Here is a 12699-nt window from a genome sequence, read left to right on the forward strand (position 1 = left end):
ATAGATGGTGATCTTTATTTTGCTGGGGATTGGTGACAATGGTGAATTTCATACCAGAAAAAAATTTCTTGCATCTGTTTTCCAGCTGGTGGAAAAATATAATGTTTCTTGTATGTTATTTATCTATCCCCTATTACTATGTCTGGGCATGGGAGAGATCAAAGAATAAAAAGAATCAGAGAATATTTATTCGAATTATTTTTACAATAAGAAACAATGAATACTAAAAGTGCACAAGCTGTTTTTTTCTCACAGCTTGGATACCTTATGACTTCTGTTGTATTTTTTTCTTTTAGGCCTTTCTCTGAGACCTGCGCATTGCATAGCCATACATATTAGATGATTTTGGGACTCGCTTTACATCAATGATGAAGGGATTATCTAGCAGCCGTAGTCATCATCATGGAGTTGCCTGTGACCCTCCGTGTGATAGTCTGCCACACCACCCGGACAGGAAGCCATATTTGTTAAACCCGGTGGATCCCCATCCTGCAGACCACCCTTACTACACTCAAAGGAACTCCTTTCAGGCAGAGTGCATGGTGCCCTACAACGACCAAATTGCCAGCAGCACGTTTCCCCGGAGGCATTACAATTCCCACCACGAACTCAAGGACGAGTGTGCTCTGGTGCCCCATGGAACTGCCAACAAGACCAACCGCATTCCTGCCAACCTTTTGGACCAGTTTGAGCGGCAGCTGCCTCTGAATCGGGACGGATACCACACTCTGCAGTACAAGCGGACTGCCATGGAGCACCGCAGTGACAGCCCAGGGAGGATCCGGCACCTGGTTCATTCTGTCCAAAAGCTCTTTACCAAGTCCCATTCACTGGAGGGACCATCCAAGGGGAGCGTCAATGGGGGCAAAGCGAGCCCGGAGGAGTCACAGACAATGAGGTATGGGAAGCGCAGCAAGAGTAAAGAAAGGCGATCAGAAGGTAAGCCCAGATCCAATGCATCAGGATGGTGGAGTTCAGATGACAACTTGGACAATGACGTTTGCATTTATCATGGTCCCAGTGGGGTCATGACCATGGGAAGATGCCCTGATCGTTCTTCTTCCCAATACTTTATGGAAGCCTATAACACCATTAGCGAACATACTGTGAAGTCATCCAGAAGCAATAATGATGTCAAATGCTCTACCTGTGCAAACCTGCCTGTGAATTTGGACTCCCAGTTAATGAAGAAAAGCTCTTGGTCCTCTACATTAACTGTGAGCAGAGCCCGTGAAGTTTACCAGAAAGCATCAGTTAACATGGACCAGACAGTGGTGAAGGCAGAGACGTGTCAACAGGAACGGTCATGTCAGTACCTCCAGGTACAGTGTGGAGAGCTGATTGCTGTTAACTGTGCTCTGCCTTGTTTCACGTGTTTGTGGGGGATGGAGGTTTGCCCTGATATTTCAACTTTCCTGAGAGGTCACTGACCACCAAGCAAGGGGTAATGCAGCTGAAATTAAAAATAAATCTGTGTTTTCTTTTTCTTTTTTTCCCCCAGCATTCAGTATTTGAAAGAAACAGTTCATGTAGGAACAGGCTTAATTTTTTCATGTGGGAAAAATAAGACCTTTCTGTGTACTTTTTGAATTTATAAGGCAATCACAGTAGGAGTATAGAGAATTTGGTGTTGTAGCACTTGCAGTTAGCATTACAATGTAAATTAACCGAATGTTACCAGGATACAAATTCTTTGATTTCTGTAATTTCAAGATTTGCCTTCATTTACTGCTTATTTTATTACGAAAGCTTTTGAGACCCTTTTGAGAAACTTCGGGGTACCTTAATACTTTCTCCAGCAGGAAAACAACCTTCTTTCCTTTTTGCCATAGAATACAAATTCTCATAAAATAGTTACTGTAACATGTCCAGATTTGTTTATTTGGCTATTCCTCTTTCACATGGCTTTGAGTCAAAAATAAAAAATCAAAAGGTTGCAATTATTGGTTGTTCTGATTATACATTTTAGGAGTACATCACCTACTCCCTCACAAGCTGTTTGCAGTTAATACAGCGTCAGTATTTTTCACCAGTATTGTATCTTTAAATGTCAAGAATCAGATGTCTGCTCTTGGAGCTATCATACTGCCGGTGAATGTTTGTGGCAGTAACATAGATCAGAAAATATTAAAAGTGTTTCAGCCTTAGGAGAGCTGTGGATAGCTTTTATGCGCTTTAAATGAAGCACTGATGGCACATCTAAGTGTATGTGTAAGATGGAACAACGTTGCACAGAGAAGAGAGAAGACCATGAGGAAAAAAGAGGTTTGCTAAGACAATTTGGTTTCATTTTAATGTAGTGGGACTCTTGTCTATTTGTATAAAAACTGTAGCAAGTTTTCTCATATGGGCACTTTAATGAGACAGTCAGCTTCCACATTCTGTTGTTTAAGTCAGTATGTAGAGAAAGCGTAGGACTGAGGCATCCACATTTAAAAATTGATCTTAAAAGGTTTTATTGAATGGCATGCAAAATAATATTGAATGCCAGCCTCTGGGATTCTAAGTTTTAAATGTAAAGAAATGGATCTGTGTATTTTCTATTAATTGTTAGCAGAGTGGGGGGGGGGGCGCAATATGAATGCTCAGTGTGTGTTTACAGCTCTTTGTATGGACTGGAGAGGGAGAGAGGTTTCAAAATAGCCTCAGGTTGCAACCTTTTGAGGTTGGGGTTTTTTGTATTAAGCCTCTTTTGTCTGAATTTTGTGAGTGAGAATAAATCATAACTTTAGGCTTGATTGTTGTGGTTACTTTGGACCCTGAGATTTCTTTTGTTGATGTTTTTGTTTACTCCTTCAATCTTCCTCTCGGGTTTAGGTAAAATAGCTGACAATTCAGTATGTGACCAGATGGCTAAAAAAGCGCAAAAAACTGTGCCAGCATCAGCTTTAAATGAACACCTCCGTAGGGACTTTTAGATAATGTTTAACTGACAGGAATAGACTCTTGAAGTGGAATTAGAGGACATTATCTGTGTCTGTATGAAAATATGTCCAACAATTGTCAAGGGCAGGAATTAGAATAACTAAATTCTCACTTAGAGTAACTAAATTCTCGTGTTTCCCATCCTTACTGGCAGTTTTATTTTGGTTTTCATTTCATTTCATTTTTTCTAATTGTATGCTTGTTTGTAAAAGCCAGGGAAATATAACTGGTTTGAAATTGTTTTTTTTTAAAAAAAGAAAAATCTTAACCAGGCTTCAATTAACATTGGAAATAGGATTCAAACAGAATAGGCTAGATTTGAGGAAGCAGGTCAGGGTTATTCTCCTCTCTTGGCAGCTTAAAAGGATGACAAATGGATACAGATATTAAAAAGTCAGTCTATTTCAAATGCATCCCATTGCTTTTCTCTTTGCTAGATCACTTATCTTTTTACACTACAAGCCCTTTGGGGCTTGTTTTGTGTTTCCACAGTGCCCAGCACAATGGGGTGCAGAATCTAATTGAGGCCTTTTGGCTGTCTTGCAATATAAATATATTTTAACAGCAGCATAGTATTACTCTGTTAGTGGGCTGCAGAGGTATTCTTGTATATCTGTTATTTTCCTGATGACCTTCTCATCATTCTACCAAAAGGCTGGCGCCCTATGTTAGATCAATTAGAAATGCACTAAGTTAGATGAAAACAGCAAATTCATTACAATACTGGACAACTCTGATGACTATTTAAATTATTATGATGCTTCTTTATTGCTTTAACTCATTAAACATTAAATAGATGCTTTTATCAACTCACTTGTAATTTAAGCTGCTGTTTATGGCCCAGGACATAAACTCTGATCCTTGAAAGAGGCAACTGCTTTGCTCATGCAACCTCTTCTTGTGATAGTGTCTGAATACAATGAAGGAGTGACTTTTTTTTTAACTCAGCCTGCCCAGGGTTATTTTCTATATCCTGATAGATTTGAGTATATCGGAGATCACAGACGACATTGACTTCACATTTGCTGGTAAGGACTATTATCACAAAAGTATCTGGATAAATTCACAGAGTAAAGACATGGAAATAACAAACAATTATCTCACTTGGTGTGATATTTGCCACATAAGTGTTCTGTGGAAGGAGTTGGCAGTAGTTTATGTTACAGATGGGCTTATTTCTCATAATTTGGAACTTGAATTGAGTGCAGAGTCCTCCTGCTTTGCACAGTCTCTCCTTACCTTGGCAGGCTCTACTTCCAGCTCAGGTGCTGAGGTGCAGTGTCCATCCATGGGGGTCTAAAGGAGGTTTGGCTCAATGCTGTGTGTCTTCAGACAGAGATATTAGCTCCCGGACCAGTCTAAAGACTGTCAAGCAAACGTTTTTTATCTCACCTGCATTACAGGAATTAAATTGTATTTTTCTCCTGATTTCTCCTTTCAAGAATGAGGAGCTGGATAACAGAAAGATAAGGTCCTTCTTTTGAGCTGCTTCTGACTTCAGAAATGTGTTTTTATTTTATTCAGGTTTATAGTCAGACAAATTTGAAGAAGAGTGAGAAGGAACTGTTCATCTTTTCTAAAAATTGTTCTTCAAAATGGTCTCCCTCCCTTGAGAGAATAATATATAAAGCAGTGGACAGCCTCCACTTCTCTGGTAGCTTCTCCTCTGGAAAAATTAAAATTAAGCAAAACTATTGAAGACGAAATGTAAGAAGTGGGCTTTTTGTGTGAACTATCGGGTCTAAATACACAACTAGATATTTTTTACACGCTTGTTTTCTATGAATTCATTATTATTGAAGCTGACAGAGTATCAAATACACTTCAGAGTTTGTCTCTGATTATAGTTTTGCTTTTCAGTATTCCCTGTAATTACTATTCCCATTGTCCTTGGTCCATTCATTAAGAGACACAGAAAAATATAAAGGATAACATTTTTCTTATTTTTCCTCTTTTCTGCTCGTGTGGGTCAGTCATACGTTTTCTTTTGAACCCATTTGATGAGACTGAAGTCAGTTGTGTCAGATACTTGGGGCTGAGGACGGAAATTTTACTTTTGAAAACTGAAGTACAGTACGTGGGGACTATGGTGCAGTCATCTGAGCTCTTCGTTTGCACCACTTGTCCCTTGGTGGGACACTGTCATAGAATCATAGAATCATACCATGTCCTGAGTTGGAAGGGACCCACAAGGATCGTTGAGTCCAGCTCCCGTCCCTGCATATGACAACCCCAAAATTCACATCATGTGTCTGAAGGCATTATCCAGTCTCTTTTTTAATACTATCAGGCTTGGGGCCATGACCATCTCCCTAGGGAGCCTGTTCCAGTGCTCCACCACCCTCTGGGTGAAGAACATTTTCCTCATGTCCAACCTAAACCTCCCCTGGCACATCTTCCTGCCATTCCCTCAGGTTCTGTCGTTGGTCACCAGAGAGAAGAGTTCAGTGCCTACTCCTCCTCCTCCCCTTGTGAGGAAGCTGTATATGACAATGAGGTCTCCCCTCAGTCTCTTCTCCTCCAGACTGAACAAACCAAGTGACTTTAGCTGCTCCTCATACGGCTTCGCCTCCAAACCCTTCACCAACTCCATAGCCCTCCTCTGGACACTCTCCAGTAGCTTTATATCTTTTTTATCCTGTGGCACCCAGAACTGCACACAGTGCTCCAGGTGAGGCCGCACCAGTGCAGAGCAGAGCGGGACAATCACCTCCCTCACCCGGCTGGCCATGCTGGGCTGGATGCACCCAGGACACGGTTGGTCCTCTTGGCTGCCAGGGCACACTGTTGGCTCATGTTCAACTTGCCATTGACCAGAACCCCCAGATCCCTCTTGGTGGAGCTGCTCTCCAGCATCTTGTTCCCCAATCTGTATAGTATAAAAAGATAAAAGCCAAGTTTCTGGGTGCAATAGGAATTTTCTGGTGGCGAAGTGCTCTGATTCATACTGTGCTCAGTTTCCTGTGGGAAAGTTGTCTATAATGTGCATGATTATATAATGTGTAGTGTTAAGAAACTTGTAGCATTAGATTGACTTTCTTTCCAGTCTCAGTACAAGCCAGTTCCACAGTTTCTTAGGAGATACTGCTTGATCCCAGCCTCTTACTGTGCCTGTGCCCATGGATGCCCAGATAGGGGGCATTGCCCTTGGCCAGGGTGCTAATAGGGACCAGTATCTACAATTTCTTAATGCGGTATGTTAAATTGCTAAGTGTTTATCCTTATGACACAGCAACTTATGTTGGGTCTGTTATACTGGGCTTTTCATTGAATTATCTGCATTTTCAGCTATTCTCTACTTTTTCCTCATTTGTTTCTGTCACAACTACCATATTCAAATTAATCTTTCAGTATGCTCTTGTATTTACATGGAAGCTGTATTTTAAAATCCATTAATATTGATCTTCCTTTTTTCATATATATGAAGACCTGCCTTTTTGTCTCTTATTCCATTATAAAATAAAAATGAATGAAGCATATGTAATTTCACCTTCAATTTTCCAGTCATAACTACAAAGTGTATGAGGTATAAGTTTCAATTTTTTTTACTGATCTCATATGAAACATACTTCTCAGTAAAGCTAGTAAAACAATTTGAACAATTGTGAAATAAAATGTCAAATGTTATAATGTATTCTAGGCCAGCTTCCAGGTAATGGAATAATCATGAAAACAGTTGAAAATTCTGAAATGTCCATGAATTTTAAAATAAACTAGTATCTAAGAACATTAAAACTGAAAAAAAAAATAATTCACAGAAAGATAGTTTATTTCAGTTTTAAAATTGCTGTAATATGGGTAATATCAATATTGAATAAAGTTAGAGAATTTGTAGGCACTTGGAAAATATAAATAAAATAAGAAATAGTTAATTTACAAAAAAAAATATTAATAACAATTCCATTGAAGAAGCATGTTGGTTATTTAGCCTACCTGCAAACTTGCCCAAGATAAGTACATAGGAGAGTATTTCAGTGAAGCCATCCTCCTCACCTTTGCAGTCTTTTAATTTACCTTAAGAAAAAAAGGCAAGAAATTGTCGGCCAAATTGGTGAGAATGATCTTGCCTCATATTTCACCTTAACAACTGCTATTTTCTCATTCTTTTAATTAAAACCTGGACTGACCTTTGGTGTCTGCGTAATGCATTAATGGGGCCACATAAGTACTAAGAAAGCTATTCTACAGCAGTGTCAGTACTTCATGCTTAGCTGCAATTTTACCTGCCCATGTGCCTTAGGTAGTAATTTTCTGTCCTTCAGTTTTATCCCTATTTTGTAACTTCTTTGTATTGAATATACTGGCACTAATTTTATTTTTTCTAGATAACTTGAAGAGTTACTCTTGGTTCACTCTATTATATTAACATCCCTGTGTTCTAATAGCACGCCTGTTAATGGATGTAATTCTGGCAGCTGGATCCCTGTTTTGTGTTGCTAGCATACCATACATAGGATTTAGCAACATACTTGTATGACACTATGTTACACATACTGTTATGTCAGAAGTATTTATAAAATTATGGCTGCATATAGTAGCTGGCATTTGGTATCTATTTCACTTCATTTTCAGATAAACATTGATAAGATTTGACTCAGTCCTGGATCTCACCCCTTTCTGTAGCCATAAATGTCTGAGTGTTCTAATATTATTATTTTCAATGGGAAAAAAATAATACCTTCAAGATAAACCAAATCTAGCAAAGAAGATCAATTAAATCTGCATCTGAGCTTGAGATCACTAACTTTTCTGGTGGAGACATGCAAAGTAGGCGGGAAAAAAACACTGAGTGGCAATATGTTTTCCTCAGTCAGCGCAAAGTAGTAAGGAACATTTCTCCTACATCCTGTTATTGTTTTTTTTGTTTCAAGAGTGGAAACTGTAGTACAGATCTTGAGTGGGGAATACTACAGTGCCAGAAGAGTGGTCTGAGCTGGGGTCAGCTGTCCCCAGGTTCTGTTCTGCCCTAAAAATGCTCTGGCACTCTGCTTGTTGCACAGCTGAGCTTCTGCCACTAGTGAACTAAGCAACAAGAACATGAAGCTGTTGAGTATTGTTTGTCCTTTCATCCTCTTACCCTGAGCCTGTGCCATGGACTGTCTTGTTTGGACAAAGGGCAAAGAGATTATATGACTTCTGATAGATATGTATTTCTCTCACCAAAGGCTGAGCAATGCAGTTGGATGAGGCACTGTGATGGCCAGGGCTTCCAGAGACAGTCTTTGAATTGTCTCTGAGAGTCTTTCATGCAGATAAATTTGTGTCTAAGTTTGCTTTAGTGACATAACACCAGCCTGCTAATCAGTTTGTTAGGAAATCTTTGAGATTTCCTGGTGTCTAGCAATTCAGTTCCCAGCAGATGAGAGTCAAGACCATGACCTTGATTTGATATCCAGTGGGGCACTACTGCAGAGCAGAGGTGGCAGTTTGGAGTCACCGAGAAGACGCACTATGATGTTCTGAAAGTAGGAGGGTTTCCTTACAGCTGAATGAAGGCTTCTTAGGTGGGTATATTTCATTGCTATAATCCAAAAGAAAGTGTTGTGGAAGTTTCAGCAAAGTCTGGCCACTGTACACTAAAATGTGAGAGAAACTAATAGCCAGCTGGAGATGAGAGCTTAACAATATTACTTACAGTTGCTGCCTGCAAGAGCACAACATTAGCAAAGCACCAGAGATTATCCAGTTACAGTCAGCCAACAGAAACAGCATAAGGGCTGTTTCTCAAAGTGCTCTCCCCACCACATCTGTTTTCTTCCAAGGATTCAGACTCAGCTACATGTTCTCCATCCATGAGCCAGTTTCCTGCTGGCTGCTTGATAGTGGGCTTATGGTCATGTGTAGCGAAAGGTAAAATGACATCTCATTTAACAGCATTGGCACTTGATGCCAACTGGTCACTGTATGCAGGTGGTGAAGTGATTAGGGAGAGAACGGATTCACCCCAAAAGAACGTGTCTAGAAGTGAAAGAATATTTCTCCGTTACTATTCATTGAAAGTATCCTTTCAAGGATTGGTATTCATATTGACAGTCATCCCTATGTGGGCGAGGAGCCATATGTCACTATAGCCAACTGCACTGAAAGCTTCAAGGGTATTGAGAAGGATGAGAATCAATGTCTGCCCTCTGCCACAGAGAAAATATCATCCATGAGTATCACTGAAGCAGTCTTAATTTGAGGTCCTGGCTGAAGGTCCTGCTATATGACTTTCAGTTATGTTTCCTTCAGCTAATAGATGTGGTTGTTGCTGTTTGCCTTCCTTTCTGCAGAATGTGTTTGGGGCTGCGAAGCTGCAAGGCCCTTGGTTGGAATCATCGTATTCCACGTGGCCCTCTTCATGGTTGGTTGGATTTTTGTGTGTAAAGCAGAAGGAGAAAAATTATCTGGAATCAAGACCTGGTGGTTTTGTGCAGGAGACATACATTCCTCTTCATAAAACAGGATGTGAATCATATTGATAAGCTAGTGGTCAAGGCACCTTTTGATCAATGAAAATTATAAATGGGAGCAGTTCTTGAAGAATTTTGTGTATTGACTTACTCTATGAGGATTCATACTGGTATAGAAGACTTCCCAAACTACTGCTATGTGAAGATTGCAGTTCTGCACACTGCTTTTGCAGGTTTGCTGCAAGGTATGGGCACTTAGGATTGAGGAAGTGTTATTCTATATCAGACAGCGTCTTTGTCTTGGCTGTTAATGCTCTTTGTGTAAAATAATATGGAGATAAGTAGGCTAAACTAAATGAATTCATAGTAGAATCTGATTCCTGAAATAATAACTGTGTTGCTGCAGATAGTGAGAATACTAAGTATGCCATAAATGGAAGCAACCTTCCTATCTGCCTTCTTGAAAACTCTTGAAGTTTATTAAACGTATATTTTTCTTGAAGGTTTCCAAGGCTTCCTTTTTTTTTTTTTTTTTGCATACTTGATTGATTCTTAACACATGCACATTGATAGAATGAAATGGTACTCATCTTTATTGGTCTGATTAATTCAATATTCATGAGTGCTAGGAATAGGCTTAGTAAGAGGAAGATGGCAATTGAAACTTCCTTAACAGCACGCAGAAGAGGCATAATAACAGCTAAGAAAACCAAATTGCATGGGTTTGAAAATCTGCACTGAGCATTCATTAAGCATTGTTCTTCAGTTGTGTGATTTCATTTCATTAAGTATTTGCATACTAATAGAGAGCTAAAGTTACAAGTCTACTGCTGTGAGCGATGGTTAGCCACTCCTTCCATAGTCATCCACATTGCTTTGGCAAAGCACAGGGAGAAGCTTTAATGATTTCAGCTGCAATAAACCAAATCAAACTAGAGATCAATAATGAACTTAATTTGCTATAGAGACAGTCTGTTTGCTATTTCATCCAACAAGGTAAGCTAATTACAATTTTGGTGTGAGGAGGGGAAAGGGGAAAAAAAAAAGAAAAAAAGAGGGAAAAAAAGAAAAAGAAAAAAGGGAATAAGAGAATTAGAGAGCCTGATTGTATTGTATAGAAATTGCATAAAAAGGATTTTCTTTACCTTTGTCCTTACATGCTGGTTTTATTTCACATACAACTATGCGTGAACTTTTGAAATAAATGTTTGAAAACTGAGGGGACAGTATACTTGTTTGCTTAGTTTCTTTACTTGGGGACCTGGACTATCTATTAGAAAAATCCAGTTTCTTTATATAAAAAAAATGCATTAAAGGAATTGACCAGTCAGTCCAGCCTGGGTAGTGACAAAGTACGAACACTTCCAGAGCAACATAAATTTAGTAAAATATCAAGACAGGTAATCTATACATTAAATGAAGCTGAATCCAACTAAGTTCTTGGCTAGTGGCAGTACATAATCTGTACAATCTGTTCTGTTTACAAAAGAAGCTTATCTCTGCCATTAAATGAGAAGAAAGAAACCATAGTCAGGCTTAGCTTTCATACTTGTGACAAATATTTTATTTCTAGGTGTATACGGAAGTCTTAAGTTTCAGTGAGTTGCCTGGCTCAGGGGCCTTTGCTGAATATTTTCTATGCATTTTCAAGTAATAAGGGTGTTCTGTTTCACTGCACTTTTTCTATAAGTGCACTCTTGATTTTTAGGCTTAGAAAGAAAGAATTGTACATGGTCTTACAGATCATTTGCAGGATGAAATGTTTTCAGGTTTGCTATTACTGCAATAGTGAGAATAATAATAGTTCAATTTTAATAGAAGCAACGATGTTCATTGTTAGATCTGAGTTTAGCTCTTCCTCCTTTTTCATGAGACTAAAAACAATAATGCAAGTGATGTTCCTGCTTCATATTTTCATACTGAAAAAATGGTGTTGCCAGGGTAATATGATTTTCTTCAAAACATGAAACAGCTTTATCTCAGGTATGTCAATTTTAATGCCATTAATCCTCTAAGGCAGAAGATACCATGCATAGGCACTTGCGTGCAGTATAGTATGTGGCCTTGCAAGATATAACATTGGCCATTCAAACAAAGTAAGAGCCTGTGGGAAAATTTGTGCAGACCTCCTGAGTGGAAAAAATAAATAAATAAAAAAGAGTTGCAAGTTAACATAGACGCTTTTCCCAGCATTTTTGCAGATCAACAGAAGGGAGCACACTACAATATGTTTAGTACTATATGTATAGAAACAGAATACAGGAAATAGCATGATCAATTTTATTTTCCTAATCTGTAGCTTTGAGAAGGCTTTATGTTTTACTTCTTTCCCATGATGTGAAACACTTTACTGTGACAGTAGATTGGATTGTCTGCTCCAAGCTGTTACAGCCATTCCTTTTAGGCACCAAAGGAAGCACTTTGAAAATCAGGTCACTTCTTTTACTAAGTATTGTTTGAGGTATTTCACTACAGGCACAGAAACATTAAAATGTTGATATTTTATCTGCCTCTATTTTCTGAAGAGCAAAATAGGTACAATAAAATGAAATGCTGAGCTTTAAGGGTTGTTTGTCCTACCCTAGTAATACACAGACAGTGCTCTGAGATCCTTTCAGCAGTACTACAACTGTTAAGAGCCAAAGAAAAAATCTGCTACTTTTGAAGTGTTTCTTTACCTTGCAAGTACTGTTTATGAGTTACATGATGTCTTACTGTTTTCTTCTACTCCAGCTTCCTAAATCAGGGTTCCTGACTCTATGAAACTGAAATAAGATAGAAGGGAACTGGACCCAAATTTCTTTCCCTAACATTCTATCAAATACTGAAACCTTACTGAAAAGGGAAAGGAAAAAAAAAAAAAGAAAAGAAAAAAAAAAAAGGAAAAAAAATCTTAGCCTTAGTATCTGCCAGAAAACCAAAATAGCTTTTTAATCAATTACGTTCTTCTACTGCAGGTCTAGGCAGGTAAGATAGTTTGTACAAACACTCTGACTTCCTCAATGTGTAAACTGAAATTAGGAGCATATCTGGTTTCTTATTTTAGGCTATTCTATAAATTTGGGTGTTTTTTCTACCCATAGGCATCATTTTCTCTTTGGCAGATACAGGGTTTACCCTTAAAAACATACTATGATAAAGGAACTTGGGCTGCATTTGTATAATTTTCTTTGGTTTTGCCCATACAAGTAACCTCCAGCACACCAACCCGGCAGTGGGTTTGTGGCACTCCCTGAAACTGCCTTGTCTCTGGTCTCTGTGTGAACACCACAGCTTTTTCTTTCTGCAAATGGAGTGTCCAAAAGGTGGAAGAGCTATTAAAAACCTACTGTGCTCTTTTTCATAAGCTGCCCTACTTTGTTGAGCAAGCAGAGTTCAAACT

The 12699-nt window shown here is 38.8% G+C and overlaps 1 protein-coding gene across 2 annotated transcripts in view; it reads left to right on the forward strand.

Moving 5' to 3' along the window:
• Positions 1-365: 365 nt before the first annotated feature.
• DLGAP1 (DLG associated protein 1) overlaps positions 366-12699 on the forward strand; it is a 146828-nt gene continuing 134494 nt past the window's right edge. The window contains exon 1 of one of the 2 annotated variants that reach the window (XM_065627725.1): positions 366-1322. In XM_065627725.1, the coding sequence (XP_065483797.1) occupies positions 366-1322 (957 nt within the window). Of the gene's footprint in view, positions 1323-10262; positions 10314-12699 lie in introns of those variants that run through there. The other variant, XM_065627727.1, reaches the window with a different exon arrangement.

This window comes from Caloenas nicobarica, chromosome 2 (genome assembly GCF_036013445.1).
Source record: "Caloenas nicobarica isolate bCalNic1 chromosome 2, bCalNic1.hap1, whole genome shotgun sequence".
In the NCBI taxonomy this organism is placed as follows: domain Eukaryota; kingdom Metazoa; phylum Chordata; class Aves; order Columbiformes; family Columbidae; genus Caloenas; species Caloenas nicobarica.